At 43.8% G+C, this 19,777-nt stretch overlaps 2 protein-coding genes across 12 annotated transcripts in view; one reads left to right on the forward strand and one right to left on the reverse strand.

The window, feature by feature from the left end:
* SESN1 (sestrin 1) overlaps positions 1 to 13,004 on the forward strand; it is a 77,803-nt gene extending 64,799 nt beyond the window's left edge. For 5 of the 6 annotated variants that reach the window (XM_005518262.3, XM_088052684.1, XM_014263429.2 and 2 more), the window contains 9 exons: positions 3,517 to 3,582; positions 4,469 to 4,669; positions 5,572 to 5,754; positions 6,947 to 7,189; positions 8,433 to 8,580; positions 9,375 to 9,487; positions 9,726 to 9,916; positions 10,144 to 10,288; positions 11,887 to 13,004. In XM_005518262.3, coding sequence (XP_005518319.1) covers positions 3,517 to 3,582; positions 4,469 to 4,669; positions 5,572 to 5,754; positions 6,947 to 7,189; positions 8,433 to 8,580; positions 9,375 to 9,487; positions 9,726 to 9,916; positions 10,144 to 10,288; positions 11,887 to 11,973 — 1,377 coding nt within the window. In that variant the 3' untranslated portion in view covers positions 11,974 to 13,004. Of the gene's footprint in view, positions 1 to 3,516; positions 3,583 to 3,668; positions 3,988 to 4,468; positions 4,670 to 5,571; positions 5,755 to 6,946; positions 7,190 to 8,432; positions 8,581 to 9,374; positions 9,488 to 9,725; positions 9,917 to 10,143; positions 10,289 to 11,886 lie in introns of those variants that run through there. The other variant, XM_005518264.3, reaches the window with a different exon arrangement.
* ARMC2 (armadillo repeat containing 2) overlaps positions 10,295 to 19,777 on the reverse strand; it is a 67,905-nt gene continuing 58,422 nt past the window's right edge. For all 6 annotated transcript variants that reach the window (XM_014263373.2, XM_088052678.1, XM_088052680.1 and 3 more), the window contains 2 exons: positions 16,203 to 16,377; positions 10,295 to 10,844 (listed from right to left, as the gene is read on the reverse strand). In XM_014263373.2, the coding sequence (XP_014118848.2) occupies positions 16,226 to 16,377 (152 nt within the window). In that variant the 3' untranslated portion in view covers positions 10,295 to 10,844; positions 16,203 to 16,225. The remainder of the gene's footprint in view (positions 10,845 to 16,202; positions 16,378 to 19,777) is intronic.

Here is a 19,777-nt window from a genome sequence, read left to right on the forward strand (position 1 = left end):
TTCTGTCAAGGTGTGTCTGGAAGGTGAGCAGTGAAGTGGATTTCCACCCAGCAAGGCCCACCTCCTTCCATTAGCTTGAGCTTCTGGGTATTGAGGGTGAAATCTGTTCCACCCTTGGTGCTCAGCTTTGCAGCCACCTGAGTTTTATGTTCTGGCTTTGAAGATGGAGTGCGTCTGATGCATCATCATCATCATTATTGTTATTGTTATTATTTATTTGCACCGAAAGCCTCAGCTGTGGTTGGCTTTCTGCTGAGCTTTGAGCTGTATTCAGCTGCAGAGTTTCTAGACTGAATGAAAGTGGTGTGGTGAGGTTGAAAACAGCAGGAGGAAAGGAGCCAGGAGAAGGCTGATGCAGAGAATGTGTCACTAAGTAGGTCACTTTGGTGTGCAATTCTGTGGCCTGGAATGGCATGAAAGTTGCTTACACTTTTGGAATAACCAAAAGGAATACAGGCTTTTTTCCAGGTGCTGCTTGTCAACTGCAAACACCAAGTGCTTGTTGGTGCTGCAGGTGAGGTGGTGCTTTAAGAGAAAGGTGCAGGAGAGAGATGAAGTGGTGTGTCCAGTCAGGATGCAAGTGTTGCCTTTGAGGGGGAGTGTTGCTCCCTAAGTGTATTTGGAAGATGGAGGTTTAGTGGAGGATATCATGAAGCATAGAAATATGCTTAGGACAAAGGAGAGATTTACTAGGACTTTTTTGAGAATTATTACTGTGCTGTCGAGTATTTGAAATGCTGGGATGCTGGAAGCACACAGCTATTTCTGAAGTACTAGGAGAACTTGATTAAATGCTGCTTCTGAAAAAGAGAGGAAAATAGTTTTTAAAAGGTCTGCCATAGCTTGTAACTGAAGAAAAAGTTTTCAGAAGGCTTCTAATGGGCCAGATTTCACACAACTCTCATAACTCTGTTAAGTATTCACCTCATGGCAAGTTGCTTCTGTTCCCAGCACTCTCTGGAAGAAACCCCCATTTTGCAGATGAGAAACAGGCTCATCTTCACAAATCCTTTGTTATGTCTCTGTCACAACAGAGCCTTGACCCCAGGCTTCTCAAGTACTAGGCTGGTGCCATGATCCCAGGGGGATGATCTCTCTCCTGATGGAAAACAAAGCAACTTATTTAATCATTAAAAAAACCCTCGTAATTCACTTTGCAGTGAGGGTTTGGATAGTTGAGTAATATAACCTGTTACATGCTGTGTAATTGTAAGTTTGACCTCTGTATGCTTTAAAAAACAGACGTGTATTGATTGTGATGTATTTTAGATAGTGAGGCAAAATACTTTAGCAGTCTGTTGATCTCAGATTCTTAAATCTGGGTTTGGGGTTTTTTTTCCTTCCTCCGACTGTTCTGGGAAAAGGAAAGATTGAAAAACAGTTGTTCAAGAATTAAACTTCAAGGTATTTGTCTTGGAGGGCTTGATCTGGCAAACTGCAGACATCTGCTAAATTAAATGCTGTTTTCAATTTAATGATCTCTCTTTTCCCTTGCTGTTGTTTGGCTATAAGATGTTTCTCTAGTGTAGTTACACCCAAGATAAGAAGCTCAGCTGAAGTTTTAAAGAGAGATGCTGGTAAATTCCATCCTACAAGTGGCATTGCTTGGCTGATGGGCAAAATTTGCTTGGGTATGTTGGGACCCATAGCAGGAAAAAGCTACACTGAGGGGAAAAAGTGCAAAGATTTGTAAGAAAAAAAAAATTGTAAGAGGTGCCCTTTGATCTTACTTTATCCAAGTGAGACTTGAGAAATGAAGGCATCTGACTTTAGGACTTAAGGAGACAGACTGACAGAGTCTGAAGAGTTTGGTAGTTGCCACTTAGGCCTGCACTCATTGTTTCCAGCTCTCTGAAGCTGTTTTTTAATCTTAGGGGAAAGTTCAGGAAACAGTAACTGATTAATAAAATTGCTTCTCGTACAGTGAACTCTGTACTGCAGATAGAAACCTCAGCTAAAGAGAAAATGTGCAGTAGTGAGTGCAACCAGTATTGCATGGTTGTAACAGCCTTTACCTATGTGAGGAAAATGTGACAAAGTTAACAACTGAATTTGGCAGGCAGCTCTTGGGGCATCATCTGCTCTTGAGGCCTAAACCAGCTGAAGATGCCCCTGTGCTCTGTGTGGCCTGAACTGGCTCAGTGCATGGTATTTATTCATCTAAACCTGCTTGAGAACCTGGACAAAGTTGGTATCATCACAAAATGGATGGGTTTGCCTGTGGAACAGAGGCAGTGGATGTGTTCTAAAAGGTGATTGGCAGAGAGTGCACAGGTAAGGAGCCCAAACCATTAGTTTATATAATGCCTAGTGTTTAGAACTCAGCTCCATCCTCAGCTTTAATCCCAGGTCTCTCTCCATCTTTAAGAGTGCCGTGCCATCAGCTGGCAGGGCTCCCATCTTTTCCTGAGGAAGCCAAGCTGCTCACTGGGGAGTAATTCCCCTCAGGAGAGCTGGTTTGCAGCGAGTCCCACACCCACGGCAGAGGGTGTGCAGTGATGGCATGGGGGGCATGGGTGAGGTGAGGCCATGTCCTGCTTTGGTACCTGCCCCCTGGAACCTGCTGTGCCTTCTCAGGGGGCTGTTCTGTGGTAAACAGAGAGACTGCCCTGGAATACATGACTCCCACCCTTCCAAAGGGAACAGTGTTAATGGGCAGGGCACAAAGGCACCCAAGTCTTCTCTGTATTTGCTCCTTGGCTGCAGGAAAGGCCCAGGGTGCCACAGGCCTGTCAGAAAGCTTCATCCAGCTGAAGGAGAGGACAGGTAGTGAACTGCCAGGATTATCCAGCCTCCACCTTACCTGCAAGGCAACACATCCATACAAGTGGGTGCAAGGATGTGGCTGCTGCTGTTCTGATGGAGCAAATTCCCCTCCCCTCCCTCCTTCCTGCAAATGTGAATAGCTTTTTATCCTTTCTTGAAAAGAAACCAAATGTAGATCAGGTACTTTCAGCAGTTTAAGTGCTCTTTGAGGTTGGGAAAAAGAAATCTGATTAGGGTTACAGCTGTTTCATTTCCTGACAGATGCACAGGGTTGTTGTGTGCTGGCGAACTGCGGATGTACACACACACAGCAGCCTCATTTTGTATCAGTGGCATAACCACACAGCAGCCGGCATGTTCGGAACTCCTTGTCCTGGACACCCTGCCAAAATATGCTTTATGCAGAATTTTCTGTGAACCAGGCTGTAGTGTGTTTGTGTGTGTGTGTGTGTGTGTGTGCATGCATATAAATTTGTGTGTGTTTTCTTTGGTTGACAGGGCCTTTGTTGTTGAACTTTTTGTTGCTGGAGCGGGGCAGTGTGCTGTAAACAAGCACAGCTAATTATAAAGCACTTGTATAAAAAAATGATTTGCATTTGTACAAACAGTACTACTAAAAGTGCCTGTGCAAGAGTACCACGAGTACCCAAATAAGCACAGCTCTGAATGGAGAACTCTTTTCTTTCTTGCAACCACAGCTAAAAAGCTGTTTATAACTAAATGCTGAGGTGGTGTAATTTTCTTTTCTAGGAACTTGGAATAAGAATTCCTAGACCACTGGGACACGGACCAAGCAGATTCATCCCTGAGAAAGAGGTGTGGTAGTGTTTTCAAGTACATAGTGAACTTCATGCTTTTAAGGAACATCATTTTAGTAGTAGCCCACACTGGTTTCAGGACAGCTGCTGAACTGCAAAACATTTTCAGTAGTGATCACATTCAGTCCTGAGACTTTGGCCACAGTTCCAGTGTACAGAACAGTGAGAGCCTTGGGAAGCTTTGGAATAGTTATGACCCCTCCCATGCTGCTATCTAGCATGAGAGAAACCCAATACTGTTTCCTTGTGAACATCCGGATGTAATTTCCTACTGGTCCACAAGGTACCTGCCCCTCTGCTCTGGGACTGCTTTTTCTTGAGCTGCCTCTACCACTCTGAAGAATCTGAGAAGCTTCAGAGTGCTGTGGATAAGCATTTCTGCTGTTTCTCTCCTGATCATCTGGTAAGAGAATCGGGAGCAGAGGAAAAGTTAGTAATATGTCTGTGTTTTTCTAGGAATTTTAGTCTCTTTCATTTTCCTTTTTTTTCTCTCTTGCCATCTTAGCTAGCTTTTTACTTCTTTCCCTCTTTTTCCATTAGTAAAAGTCATGATTCAATTAGCTTTTAGTTATAATAAACTAAGCTCAACCTGGGGCATTCAAGAAAGTGAAGGTGAGACAGTTAAAAATGAGAAATCAGTGTTGTATTAGAGAGAGACTAAATCCAAAAATCTCCTTTTGCTGATATAACCACTTGTGATCTCCTAAATGAGAGGTATTACAGGGATTTAATATCCCTTATGTGCACTGATTTAACACCATTAATAGATTTATAGTATAATTCCTTTCACTTGGGGCCTCTGGGTGCTGTGGTAATATGTTTATTTGCTATTTTATTGGGTAGTACTTGGACAATATTGCTCACTGCTCTTTCTCTCCAATCAGACAGTTCAGGTGGGAAAGGAGGACACCACAATGCACACGCTGTTTGCAGAGTCTTTTGCCACGCTGGGCCGACTGGACAATGTCACCTTGGTGATGGTTTTCCACCCACAGTATCTTGAAAGCTTTCTAAAAACTCAGCACTATCTCCTGCAAATGGATGGCCCACTCCCGCTCCATTACCGGCACTACATCGGGATAATGGTACGCACCAGGCAGAAACCGCCACGCTGGCCGCGGCTCGAGTCCTGTCTGAGAGCAGCTGTTAACCTGTTTTGCAGTTTCTAGCTGGAAAGGCATTTCACCAGCAGCCAAGGGAAAAGCAGAGTAGGTTTGCTGATGTCTGCTTTACAGATGGTTTCGGAAGAACAGCGTTTCATATTTCAGGGATTTGGTAGGACTTGGAGAAAAAGGGGAAAAGTGTGCTATAGAAATGAGAGAATTGTTATTGGCGTCCTTAGAATCTCAGAAACTGTTTCTCAAGAAAGCCTGTTTTTGTGTGTGTGTCCTGTCATATACACCCCTCTCTAACTCAATAGTTGGTCCCATTGTGCATTTCTGAATGTGTGCATTTCTGAATGTGTACATTCTAAGCAAGTTTTCTGCCAAAAGTGGTTGATTTCTAATTTATAATCTGCCAGTTCAATGATCTTTGCTTACTGACACTGAATTAAAATTTTGGGCTGTGTCTTAATTTGATGTAGAAAGTGTTGGAGTAAATGATACTTTCTTTCTTTGCTGAGAAGCTGCCCGTAGTCTCTCTTGCTATATGCAATCTAAAACCTGTTTTTGATTGTTGCTGGTAAAGATGCAGCTAGAGACAGCTTCTTCCCCTGTGGGGAGTATGATGCAGTATGGATTACTTGCTTCAGGACATGTAATAAATCCATGCCTGTATTTCTCCCTGGATATAGGCATGTTGTACCTGTAGCATGTTGTGAGAAAAATAATTAAAACAAGCTGATGTGTTCATCTTGAAAATCTTTTTTTAGCTGAGTCTTGAATCAGTGCAAGTCTTATTCTTGGATGTTTTGAGGAAACGATGGCTTATGATATTTGTCATAAAGTACTAATTGTTTTCTGCATCACATTGTTTTCCTTTCTAGGCCGCGGCACGACATCAGTGCTCTTACCTTGTTAACCTCCATGTGAATGACTTCCTTCATGTTGGTGGAGACCCTAAATGGTTGAATGGTCTGGAAAATGCACCTCAAAAATTGCAAAATTTAGGAGAACTGAATAAAATGCTGGCTCACCGACCCTGGCTTATCACCAAGGAACATATCGAGGTAGGTCTTCCATGGAGTAATGTGAATGTCCCCTTTTTTCAGTAAAGCATTCACAGATTCTTGAGGTTCAGAGCCAGACAGGGTGAAAGATGTTTTGTGGTAATGACTTTGATTTCAGTGCTACAACACTGCATGATATAGTATCACTTGTGACCTGTTGTGTAAAACTGACAGGATCGTAACTGTTCTTAAATGAGCAACAAATTTAATTTGCAACATGCTGAAATTTCCCTGTCATGTTGGAATTCTGTTGGTGCAATGACAATGTGCTCAGGAGAGCACCTCCCTCCCCAAGCTTTGTGCTTTCAGTAGCCAGAACCCCTGGGTGTTTCTGAGATGCTGCCAGAGGTCAGGCAGAACACCGGCCACCACATTTTTGTCTGGCTTGCTGCCAGTTCAAATGCTGTTTTCAGGCCAGGATGGAGGGAGCAGGCTGGCAGAGCTGCCCACGGGAGTGGTGGTGGTACAGGACAGCCAGGACTGCAGCACCAACAAACCACCAAGGGACTGCTTCTTATGCTCTCCTCTGTGCCCACAGCAAGGAGCAGGAGGGTGCTGTGACTTCCTCAGTGCTGCCTGGCCTGGTGAGAGGTGGTGGCAGGTCCAGCTGGAGGCAGGACGCTGTGCTGGGGGAGGGCACACGCTCTGCCAGAAAGCCCCAAACCTCCCACACTTTCCTGCCTGAAGAGGAAGTTGAGGTTTGAAGCTTCTTGTCAAATCTAGAGCATTCCACCCACAGGGACAAGATGGAGGGAGCCTGGCCCAGGTGCCAAGTTTTTACAACAGCTGATCTGCAAGGAGTTGACTGGGTTTTCTTATGCTGTAAAGCCCATTTGAACCAACGTACAGCAGTTGTGGTTGCATCTTCATCAGAGGTGTGAAATTTCAATGCAAGTCAGTATGGCCTCGAGAGAAACCACATGGTGCAAAAGAGAAACCCCAACTCACTCAATTGCCCTGGGACAGAGAGGGGAGAGAAGCTGTGTTCTTTGTGGCTTAACCACACAGGTCTGTGTCTGGCAGGTCACCTGGTAACAGGTCACTGAGCACATTAATGGCAGCTGAGAGTTAAGGACGCACGTTTGGATGTTGGAAAAATAATTTTACCTGGCAAAGAAATGTGTTGATAAACTGCATTAAGGTGGGGTCAAATGAATTACTTTAATACTATTGTCTTGCATTATTTTTAAAGCAACTTTTGAAGACCGAAGAGAACAGCTGGTCCCTGGCAGAGCTGATCCATGCAGTCGTTCTCCTTACACACTACCACTCCCTTGCTTCCTTCACGTTTGGCTGTGGGATCAGCCCAGAGATCGACTGTGAAGGGGGTCACACCTTCAGGCCCCCCTCTGTCAGTAACTATTGCATATGTGATATAACAAATGGTTACCACGGGGTGGATGAAATCCATGCCAGCCCAGCTGGAAGTATTCCAGTAAGTGTCTTCACAATCTCTTCCAATAGTAGTAATTTCTTTGTAAACTCAATACATGGAGGGTGCCTGTCTCTTTTCATTCTTTGAGAGCAGGATTGATGAGTCTAATCCAGATGTAGGTATTGAGAAAATGCATTTAGGAGGAGTTGAAATGGTATTGGGAAGCTGGGAAAAGCTACCAAAGGGAGAAACTTTCCAGAGACACAATCTCTGTTGTCTTTTTTTTCTGCCTGTCATTCATAAAGGTGAACTGAGATGAGTCCTAGCCTCAGCTAGTTCATGACACGTGTCCTGAGCAGCAGTGGCCAGGAATGCTTTTTTCCATCGTGCAGTGGAAAGTTGGCTCTTCCTTTGATTCCAGGCTCTGACTTTACTGCCTTGAGGTGTTTGTCATGCATCACACAACAGATCATTCTTAACAGATCATTCACAACTTTGTGCCTCTTTAAAACACTCTTTCCTGCCTGCAGCTGTTATGCTGATCTGGACTTGTTTTCCCTTGGTGAAAAGCATGATGTGAACTAAGTGTTGGTTTAAGAACAGCCATGAGGGTGTTCTCACTGCAAGATCCTTGCCTGTGATATTTTACTGCAGTGATGTGGGTGGCATTTAAATTTGTTTGATGGAGCTTGCTGGATCTCTGAAGGAGCAAACTGCAAAAGGCAGGGAGGAAGGGGGCAGGACTGTATAAATTAATTTTACTTTCATTTGGTGCTGATGAAGGTTCACAAGATCTATTACTGAATTCTTGTGGTGTTAAGATAGCTCTTGTGAAAGACGATTATCTTGGCTTTCTTTTGAGGCTTTGTTAAATCTGCATTTATACTCACCCTTCCTTTTTCCTTCAATGTTTCTTCTCTATGAGCAGAGGAGAGGAAAAATACAGTTGGGTGGTAAATTGTTTTTACTTCCTCTACCAGAATTTCTGTTACAGCTCCTTGTTTTTCAATTGCTGAACATTTAGACTAAGAGAAACTAATTTTAGTGTGAGAACAACTAGTTCCAGAATGCTGTGATTTTTAAATCATGCTAAAATTACCAGGGATCTAATTAAGAAAAGATTATGACTCAGTGTAAACCATTGGGTCAGTAAAGGTTTCTTTCAAAAACTGTGTTCCTGGAAAAATCTGTATTTAAAGATGTAAAGGACTTCAGTTGTGTTTAAAGTTTCTGGCTTGGCAGTTTCTGCCATCATTGTCAGTTTCTGTTGCATGAAAATAAAATGTCTTTCTCTTCTTTTTAGTCTACAGAGTCTGTCTGTGAAGTTGAAGCTCTTATGGAGAAAATGAAGCAGCTGCAGGAGTGCAGAGATGAAGAGGAAGCTAGCCAAGAAGAGATGGCCACACGTTTTGAAAGAGAGAAGAGAGAAAGCATGTTCGTGTGTTCTTCAGGTAGCACAGATGTAGTCTGTATATGTATTTATTAAGACTTTTCCAAATTATTTGAAGAAATACTCCTGGCAAAAGGGGAAAGAAGTGCTATTAGATCACAAACAATACAATTTCTTTGAAGGAATCAAGATTAGGGGTGCCTTATTTTCTTCCAAGAATACTTAAAAGCAAAGTAGTGCCAAGATTTGTGGCTGCTCGCAGACGCACCGTAGCACTCTCTGACCTTGTGTTTAATAGAAACCTCTAGAAGAAATAGAATGTCTCTCTTGAGAGTTTTAGAAGTTTCACAGGAGATTTAAGCATCTTGCAAGATACTGTAAATACAAGACACTTGACACACTTTGCTATTTAAGTGAATGAAACATTACTTTTCAGATGACTGAGAGACAATACTTAATACTATTGCAAGTTTAGGGTTGTCATGGCTCTTCAGTACAATTTCTTCAAAGACAAACTTGTATGGAAGTCTCAGAAGTCTCTCTTTTAATGAGGTATTTGTTCCAACCCAGGTTTCTCCCCTGACATTTTTACAGACCTCTTGAGTTATGGGGGAAAACATCCCCTAGATTCAGGGGATAGGGTGAAGACTGCAGTAGAGCAGAAGGGAGAAAAATATGTTTGTAAGAACAAACCTGAGTGTTTTTTGTGGAATTGCCTCTGAACACCATAGCTACAGTCACAGAGCCATGCCAGAGAATCTCAGTATGGGTAGTCCAGTGAAAATGTGTTTGATTAAAAAGCACAGAGACCCATTCTTCTGGTCATATGCTTGAAATTCTGTTTGACATTAACAGAAGATGAAGAGTCTGCAGCAACAAGAGATGTGTCTCGTCACTTTGAGGATACCAGCTATGGTTACAAAGACTTCTCCAGACACGGAATGCATGTGCCCACCTTCCGTGTTCAGGTAAAAACCTGGGGGCTGCCATCAGGAGGCTTAGGGAACAACTTGCTCGTTGTGCCAGATACCAAACCTGGAAATGGCTGTGCTCTCACTGCCCCGTGGGTGAGGCTTAAAGCCGGCAAATGAACAACCCCCACCCCCAGTGGATTATCTGCCCTGGGATCTGTAACTATATTAAAGCTCTGGGTCTTCACAAGTTCGTTTCTGAAATGCTTCATTCTGCATTTTTGCTTTTTTTAAGGATTATTCCTGGGAAGACCATGGCTATTCCTTAGTTAATCGTCTTTATCCAGATGTGGGACAACTACTTGATGAGAAGTTCCATATTGCTTATAATCTGACGTACAACACAATGGCCATGCACAAAGATGTGGATACCTCAATGCTAAGACGAGCTATTTGGAACTATATTCATTGTATGTTTGGAATAAGGTCAGTTTTACTAGTTTTGTTCTAAACACACCGGCTTTTCTTTCTCGGGTTGAACCAGAAGTATTTATTAAGCAAACATGCATGTATTTTTAAACATATTTTTGTTTATGGGGGAGGGCCACTAGTGCTACACTTACCCAGTAATTTGCTTTGCCACAGGAATGTAGAAACAATGTGTTTCAACTGCTGCTCAAAAATGAAAGTGTTTTTCTTTCAATTCCAAACAGATACGATGATTATGACTATGGTGAAATTAATCAGTTGTTGGACCGCAGCTTTAAAGTTTATATCAAGACTGTGGTTTGCACTCCTGAAAAGACCACAAAAAGAATGTATGATAGCTTCTGGAGACAGTTTGAACACTCTGAGAAGGTACAGTTGGTGTGCATGCTGAGGGATAGCCACGGGCCCCAGATCAGTGTCTCCATGACAGACACAGCCACACAGTTTAAACTTTAGCTGATGCTCCTGGGGTTCTGCTCACAGTCAAGTAATTGCGAAGTGTCATGTTTCCATGCTGAAATAATCTCCCCTTTCCTCCTGCCTGTGTGCTGGCTAACAGCTGACATGGACTGGGCAAGCTCTGAGCAGTACAGGGGGTTAGACATGAGAATGGTAGAGCTTCACCTCAGCTGCCTGCCTGTATCCCAGAGAGGCAGGGAAGTCATGCAAGATCCATCCATCCTTTGGCAGCAGACCTGGAACAGCTCTCTGGCTGGCCCAAGGTCTTTCCAGTCCCCAGTCCTTCTGGCATGGATAGCCCCGAAGTAGTTCCTTTGTTAAAGGCTAAAAGCTCTGCTGCTGGGTTACAGTCTGAATTGCACCTTCCAGTCACATTTCCTGCTAACTCCCAGATATTGAATCACTAAGTTTATGTTCTTCAGTTTTTCTTTGGAAAGGTATTTCTTGGCCTTGCCTTAAGTCAATGCTGAAACATAAAGATGCAGAAATAATTAACTCATATGATTAGCTCATATGATTAGAGGCTCTAATTCTTGATAAACCCCTTAAAGCAGGGTCCTATAACTGCAATGATGTAAGATTGTTCAACACTGCCTATGTTTTGGTTAGACTGTGATAGACGAGCTTTCCAAGCATATAAATCCTTTAAAGCTCAAAACTTTGCATCTCCATAGCCATCAAAATCCAAGGCTCATTCATGTAAGTATTACTGAACACAATGACCATACATCCTCACAAAGATCATGCAAATAAAACCACGCACAACCCTTACAGGCCAGAGCAAACTCACAGCAACCTGCTGTCAGTGAGAAAATACTTTCACACCCTTCCCCCCCCCCCCAGAAGTTTCTGATCTCATCCTCAAAGAAATGCAGTGAAGGCATTGAGGAGACGATCTGGGGAACTCAAATTCTTAACCTCCGGCAGCTACTGAACACCTGTGTCTCAGCAGAGATAGCAGGTTTACAACACTTGAGAGTTTTTCTGGTGCATCACCTTGGACAACCACTCTGTGTTGTTCAGGTGGTAGCTGCCTGTGTGTTTCTCTCTCAGTCCCCAGTGGCAAATGTCCCTATCACCTCTGCTTTTGCTAGCACCCATCTCTGCTCCACAGGTACTCACTGCCCTTCTGCCTTTAATTGCTATCCTCATTAAAACTGAACAAGCTGTGCATATTGTGCTGCTGAAAAAGGGCTTGTGTGCTTGAAAGCTTGTCTGTTTTTTCCAGCTAAACCAGCTGGTCTGCTAAAGGATGGTTTCCTCTTCCCATGGCCCTGGCCCTGCCTAACTGTGCCTGTGAGCCAGTGCTGTGCTGTGCCTCAGTACCAGGTGTGGCATTAGTTCCTCTGCGCCCTCAGTGAGCTCCACAGCAAGGTCTGGGTGGTGACAGGGGCAGTGCTCCCCTGCTGCTGCACCAGCACAACACCTACAGCCCCGAGGCTTCCTTTGGCTGCAGCACGTGGTATTGAGCACGGTGCCTAAAGCGTAACAACTTCTCTCTCCTGAAGGTCCATGTAAATTTGCTTCTGGTAGAAGCTCGGATGCAAGCTGAACTACTTTATGCTCTGAGAGCTATTACTCGCTATATGACCTGATGTCTCTGGCTGCCTGTCGACGTTGGAATGTTCTGCAGCTGCAGTGTGGCAGAGGAAGATACGAAGCCTCAGGACCAACAGTAGCTATAAGTTAAGATGCCCATTGTGCCATAACTCCTTTAGTTTCAGCTGTTTCCATGTTCGGAATATCATTGCTGCCACTGGGCAGCGAACGCTTGGCAGTTGACAGACAGGGTTGTGCAGAAGTGCTGCCTGCTCATGGTATTTTGGCTTTAGACAGCCCGGGACATTCTCTGAACTTGTGGCAATATAGCAAACCATAGATACATAGATCTTGTGTTAAGGCAAATGCTGTGGGAGTCGGAGCGCGAAAAGAACTGGGACTTGGTGACATTTGCTTTCCCTATGAGAATAATTTTAGAAAATCTTGATGCTGCTATTTGTGCAGGTGGAGTGAACAGACCCAGGCTGTTCCAGTTGAGCTAGAAGTGAAAGTGAGCACTGCTATTGTCTGAGCCTTTATTGTGTGTGGTTTCAAAAAAGCCTTGTTATTTAGATTGCCTGTTTAATCAGAACTAAACCTCTCTGTCCACACTGATAATTTGAAAGATAGCAGTCAATTTTCTCAACTAGTTTAGCCTTAAAAAACAGGATGTTTGTTCAGCATTATTTTGTGAGCTCCAAAGTGCAATGGTCTTCCTATGGAAAGAAGGGGGCTGGAGTCGTCAGAGCTTCTTAGAGATCTACCTACACAAAGTGTCGAGTAGCTTCTTGTCCTCCTCTTCACGGATGAACCAAAAAGGAGCTAGGACAAGGTGTGGGAATGTTGTTCTAGACTGCCAAACAGTCCTACTGTATTACATGCCCAATGCTGGTCTTAATGATTTTTGCAGTTGCTTAAATAACTAGGCTAAAAAACATCTATTTTTAGTAAATCAAAACGTGATTAAAATGCTGACGTTTAATATACAATGGTTTTGGAGAACACATGAATACTTTTGTATGAGTGTGAATTGCTTTTTAAATTTGTCAGTATTACAGGTATTTTTGAAATAAAGGTAACAACTTTTTCTCTTGGTGTTTCTGTGTGGTTTAACTTTAAGCTTCTGTTCTTACTGGTTCTGAGACCATTTAAAAAGTTTGAAACAATATCTGAGCAAACACAGTAAAATTCAAGAGACATGAATTTTTTAAGCAAGTCTAAAATGGTGGGAGGAAAAGTATAAAAACAGAGGTTCACGAACTGTAGTCGGGACACCTCTCCTGTACTGCAGATATTTTCACCCATTTGGACAAAGCTCTCAGGCACAAGGTGTGTTTCTTGGGGTGTGTGGTGCAGAGCCAGCAGTTGGACTCGATGATGCTGATGGGTCCTTTCCAACTCAGCTGATTCTGTGATATTCTGTGATTCTGTGAAATGGATTTTCCCAAGCCCACAAGCGGCATCAGTTTAATTTCCGTCCTCTGGCCTGGGTCTCGGCTCAGACTGGTTTCTCTTTCTACAGAACCTTCTGAAAACAGTTTAAAGTTTACAGTCCAAGAAGCTAAAATATCTAAAAAGATCTAGGGGAGAAAGATTAATAAACTGTCAAAAATTGTGACTAACAGGAAGCATCTGGTGCTTCCTCTTAACTGAAAATACAGGATTTTTAATGTTCCAAAAACAGAGCAAAACTTTCCTGTCTTGAGGGCATTGTATAGCTGAGCTGTGCCTTTCCAGTCTGTGAGGAGTTTCTTTCTGAAGTCAAAGGTAGACATGAATTTTGCCAAGAAACCTAAACTGGCCGTTGCCACCCTACGCTGTCCAGCCGCATCCAAGTGCCTTTGCGCTTTTCAAGCAGTGAACACTGCAGCAGATCTGTGTATGAACGGCTTCATCTGGTGACAGCTGCCATCAGAGCACAAGCCACAACCTGCTGGCAATCCCAACTCCCTGCCCAGTACTCCAGGGCAGCTCCAGCAGAGCCCCAGCCCAGCCTGTAAAGCACAGCAGCCTCTCGTAGCTCAGCTGCGGTGCTGGCAGCTCTCCCAAGCGGGAAACAGGAGTGGGCTCCAGGACATGAGGGAGCTGCTGCACAGGTCTGTGGCAGAGATACCCAAATGGTAAACAATGCTATAGGAAGACACCTGAAATCCAGCATTCTGGGGCTGCTTCTTACTACTCACAGGGTTTTCACCAGAGAAAAACACAGGCTGGTAGGGCTTGATGTGAGGGGTGCTCAAGAGTCCTGTGCCACCCTCTTTTCTCAATCCAGCTCCTCTGAATGTGCCTATTCCTGCACAAAGGCCAGAGCTCACACATGGTGGCTGCCACAGGATCCCCAGCTCTGCCCTGTGCTGCTGACACAGTGCTTCAGGCTCTTGGTTACAGTTTGATCAGTACTAACTGACATAATTAGTATTGTATTTGAACAAATTTTAATTTCCCAAGCACCACCTTGACCTGAGCCAGCCATCAGTTTCAGCTGCCTTCTGACAGAGACTTGGCCCTTGTCAATTCTGGTTAGTCCTGCTGACAGGGCTTGGCCACGGGGGCCTTTTCCAGTGCCCTCACCCTGTCCTGCACAACTAGGGGTTTGCCTGCCTTGCTGTGACACAAATGCCAGGAACAAATGCCTCCAGTTTCTTCCCCACAGGGACTACTTACCCATCATCCTTTCTTTAATACTCTCAAAGCAAATCCATTCTTTTCTCCCAGATACAAATGGGACATTGAAGCCATTTATCTTCCCTTCAGCTAAAATTAAAATGGCAAAAGAAGGGATTGATAATTGAGATATTTTTGAGCTGACCAGAGCTGTTGGAGCCAAACCACACTGAATGCTGAGCACTTCTCTCCCGTGGATTGCAGTTACAGAGGCTGCCACCACACAAGCTCCCAAAGCAGGGCTGAACCTTGCTGGACAAAAGTAACGTGAGCTGCTGAGACACAAAGAATGGAGCAAATGTTCACTTCCACCAGTTTTCCTCCTCAGCACTCCCAAAACCTGGACCACAAAATCTCCCTTTCCTTGTAAAAGCAGGGATCTAAACTAGGAAAAATGTCTTCCTGCCCTTCTACTATGGCTCTACTTCCCAGCCTCCTCGCTTCCTCTTCTCACCTGGAAGTAGAGGTCTGGGCACTACCAAAGGTAGAGAGAACGGTGCCACTGAGGGAGCTCTGAATCGCTGCCTCCCAACAAATTCCCCCAGCCTCTCCTGGGACTGCTGGGCCGCAGCTGCTCCTGCTGCGCACGGCCCAGTGCGATGCTGCTGACCCGTGGGAGCAGGAGCCCGGCAGCCCCCGCACAGCAGTTTGTTCCTAGTAATCTGAGGTCAGCAAAGAGAGAAATGGGTCAGGTCTATAAAGCTCACTGTGTCCAACTGGGCTGTTAACACTCGAGGCCAGCGATGTCCCCATGGAGCTAATCCATGGGCTACAAGCAGGGACTTTTACACGCTGGAAGGATGAAAACTGAGCAATAAACAAGCCAGCAGCAGTCAGGAGAAAAAGGGAGCAAGAGGCCTGTTATGGCCCCACAGATGAAGACACAGATTCAGAGGAGATAGCTGGCCAAGAAATCTGAGAAATAAAGGCACACAGGCAGCTCCTGGGAGTGTGGGACCAACTGAAAGAAGGTAAAATCTCTGACATCAGGGATATGGGTGCTTTGCCTAAAGATGTGAAGTCCCAGTTCAGGAAAGATGAGAACCTACATCCCACAGGCACCAAGGCAGCAGCTGGGCCAGCTGCCTAGACCCTAGCACCCGATATCAGAAGGAAGGGGGATCTCCCAAGGAAAGAGGGTTGACTTTCCCTGACCACCGACAGTGTTCAATCTGAAGAGTGAAAGAACACAGGAAAATGCCCCAATAGCATCTGGTTACTCTGTCACAGAAGTTCCTTAAGGTAAAAGTGTCAAAGTCTGTGCAGGTGAGATGCGGCTCCTGTCATATAACACTTGTTTGCACAGCATTTTTGGTACCACAGAGGTCCAAGTACTCACTCATAACTTACCTTTTAAAAATCAGAAGTTCAGCAAATATTGTTGTTTCATTTTTCCAGTCAAGAAACAATGCAATTACCAGGCAAGTCACACTGAACAGCTGCTTCATCAGCTCAAGTATATTGTAAAAGGCAATTACACATGCAAAAATTTCATACAAGCTCTTCAAAAGATAGCATCCAGCACATAAATTCCACGCTTTTCTGACTTCTATTTTTTAAATAGTCATGCTCTCCAACAAGCTTACCAACGTTACAGGTATATTAGAAATATACAATTTACCTGACAAAAAAACCCTCGACTGATTAAAATGGAGTGATAGACTCAGCTGAAGAGTGATGGCTTTGAATTCTGTCAAGAAGTTTTTCTGCCACGGGTTTGAACTCTCTTTCCCAATAAACTCTTTGGCAGTCCTTTATATCTCTGTCAAGGCTGCACTCCAACTCTACCTCTTCATCTGTAATCAAGGAAAACAGCGTCATCAGTTCCAAATAAAAATACACTCAACTATGTATTTTGTGACACATACAGCTTACCATCTCTGTGTGCTGATGGCTTAAAAACAACAGCACTTGAAAGAAGTTAAACATCACTGTCTGAGGATCTTAGATTTAATTGAAAATAAAGGATGGTAAGGTCAGTAGAACAGTGAAAATGGTACTGCAGGTTCTTTTATTCTCATACCTCACAGATGTCTCCCAGACAAAAACTGTCTCTGAGATTGATCATTTACTGTGACTGTCAGACTGGAAAGTACCCAGGGTTTAGCACTGCCCACAGCAGTTTTGCTGAGGTAAGCAATGCATTCACTGAACTACAATATGTTTTTCCTGTCCCAAATTGCTCTGCTAATCTGGAGACTCTTTCAAACTCTACCTACTCTCTCACTGAAGGAACTTGAAGCACACTAGTTGTATTTACTGATGCCCTCCCTTCCTCACAAATTTCAAAAATAAAACAACAGGACAGTCTTTATTGAAGATAATGTTAGGAATAAAAGGAAGTCATCTGTCATTTTTCCTCCTGCATTTTGCTTGGCACTGGATGTGGCAAAGAAACAAATTCATGGAGAAAACAGAAATCAGTCTGCAACCAGAACCATTCTCCTGAATCAGGAATCTACAAACACAACTGATAATGCTGAACAAATGATTTCACACAGTTTAACAGAAGGATATTTGACAGCCTTTTGGCCTAAAATGAAAGTAGAATCCTGCTCCAAATGGGCAATATTTAACCCTTGGCACCAGGTTCACAATGTGTTAATAACTCTGTAAGGGAGCTTATTACACAGTCACAGCAGGTAAAGGTAAACTTGGGGCTGAGGAGAAACTTCAGTTACCCGCATTTTGAGTCAAACTTTGTGTAGAAAAGAGATGCTCCAACAGCACTTACTCTGATCCAAAAGCATGCCAAGATGCCTGTGCAGACCAGATGGCCTGAGCTGAGACAGGTATGAAGGAGGAAATGATATTCCTGTGTGTGGAGATGGGCTCCAGCTCACACACAGTTACCAGCAACTGCAAACAGTATTTGGCTCCTGTGCCACTACACTGCGACTACCAAAATTAAAGAGAGACTGATTGTGAGAAAGATTCCAAAAGGTGTTCTTTGTAAGGAGACATTTAGAGTCTTTCTGTAATAAAATAAAGAGGAAAAGAACACCCACTCTTTCAAGAAGGATGTCATATCTCTGCAGGAAGAAAACTTATAATCAGAGATAAAATCTAGCCTGTGACATCAAATCTATATTTGATAGTGTCACAGGATAATTTAGGTTGGGAAAAACCTCTGGAGCAGAGTCACCATGTATCAGTTTGCTCTAGACCATGTACTGTTGAACACTGAACACCTTCTAGGACAGCAGCCTCTTCCGGTGCTTATGCCCTGCCACGATGGAAATCTCTTTTCCCAGTGTTTAATTGCAATTTTGTCTTATTTCAACCTGTGCCCATTAGCTCTTGTCCTATCAATGTAACCCAGCATACCTAAAATCAATCTCAGCAGCAGAGAAGCCAGAGACCCTGAAGTGGAAAATAAGGGATTATGGGTTTGTTTTCAGGGAGAATTGCTTTGCCTGCTCCTGGCTTTTTCTACCCAAATTAACTCTGTTCTAACACAGAGTGAGAGGCATTTCTCCCTTTTATTAGACAGCTGTGCTCCCCAGAAGTCAACTGAATATTTATTGAATCACAGAGGTCGAGAATTCCAGCCTACAAGAACAAGGGTCAGAAGCAGTTCAAAGCTCAAGTGTTGAACTGAAACAGTAAATTTTGCAAAACAGAATGTGAGTAATGCTGTGGATCAGTAAGGATCAGTGTTCTGCATGCAAGCTGTGCATCCTCAGATAATTTAATTTTCCCACAACTGTCCTCAAAAACCAGCAATACTGGGTGCTGGCCAAAGAGCATATGTGCTGGCTGCAAGCCCAGGAACAAGACAAACACACTGGGCCTGCATACTGTGGGGGAAACTGGAGACTGGCATGCAGACTCCTGAAGTCTGCAAAGGCTGCCCATCCTTGAAACACCAGCAAGGCAGCCCTGGAAGCTCTGTCATGTCATGTAAAAGTTCACATAGACTGAGATTCCAAAATAATGTCCTGGGATTGACAGTGGAGGTAAAAGTCAGCACAAGAAAAAAGTCTGGAGAGAGAGGGAGAAACTTTCTCTTCAGTGAAAGACCAAACAGAAGAATGTTCCCAAGACAGAAGCTAATTTCCACCACTGCTCATGAGGGCCTGGGCTAAGGCAAAGCTGCTGGCAGGAGCCTGGGAACAGCAGCCTCCAGAAGCTCTGAGCCAGCAGAGTGACGGGAAACTCAAGAGCAGCTGAAAGAAGGTGAATGACAAATGCCATTGGAGAGCAGGGCCACTGCATCCCAGGCTGCTGGGATCAGTCAGGGGAAAAGCAAAACAAATAATGCCCTTTGTCCAGCCTTTCTCTTGGGCACAACATCTTTTTAGGCCATTCCCAGTCCCTTTTTGCTTCCTTGTATCTTTCGTCATCCTGGGCCAGATTGGGGAGGGAAAAATAAAGGGGAGGAGGCCAAGCACAGCAGGTGAAGTGAGGTGTCTGCTGTGCCATGCTCCACTTTTTCCGCTTCCTGAGGGTGTGCTGACGCTCAAGTACAGTTCACTGGCTGTCAGCAGTTGCCTCCTGCTTCCTGAATGATAGAATCAGAGCAATGACGGTTCAAGGCTGTTACTGGACACAATGGGAGGAGGAAGATGTAGGACAATATTAACCAGCTGCTGTTACTAAGATTTGTTGGCTCTCTGCACACAGAGGAACCAGATCCAATGAATAAGATGTGTTTTTTCTACAGCTCCTCTTCTGACTACAGTGTGAAGAATGACTGGCCTTCTGATTTAATTCTAACCTATTCCTAATTAATTACCATTATAGCTGCATTACAATCTCAACTGTAACTGCAATTGCAATTGTACATGAACTTCCAGCTCATGAAAGTTATACTATTCAATGAGAGTTACAACTGCTATCCAGCCTTGGACCCTGCAGTCAAATCAATGACTTCAATAAGCAGTGTTAAATGCAGAGGGAAAAAATAAGCACGTGCTTTCTAAAACAAAGATCTATACCCCTCAGTGTCTGCCAGAAAATTCAAAATTGCTATTTTCAGATAAATAAATGGAATTACTGCACACATTAAGATAAAGTCCATCATAGCAAGGAATGTAATACAAGGAACTATTACATCAGTGATTATCAGTAATTCTGCTGTAACTGGAAAAAAAATCCTCACAAATCCACCCACTTTTCTGATTGTCTACAACAAAAGAGACCACAAGAGTTCATATTCTGTCTGGGTCTGACAGTAAGTATACATCTTTACTC

Source organism: Pseudopodoces humilis, chromosome 3 (assembly GCF_049639895.1).
Source record: "Pseudopodoces humilis isolate 2021_Gansu_Grassland_sample_001 chromosome 3, ASM4963989v1, whole genome shotgun sequence".
Classification (NCBI taxonomy): domain Eukaryota; kingdom Metazoa; phylum Chordata; class Aves; order Passeriformes; family Paridae; genus Pseudopodoces; species Pseudopodoces humilis.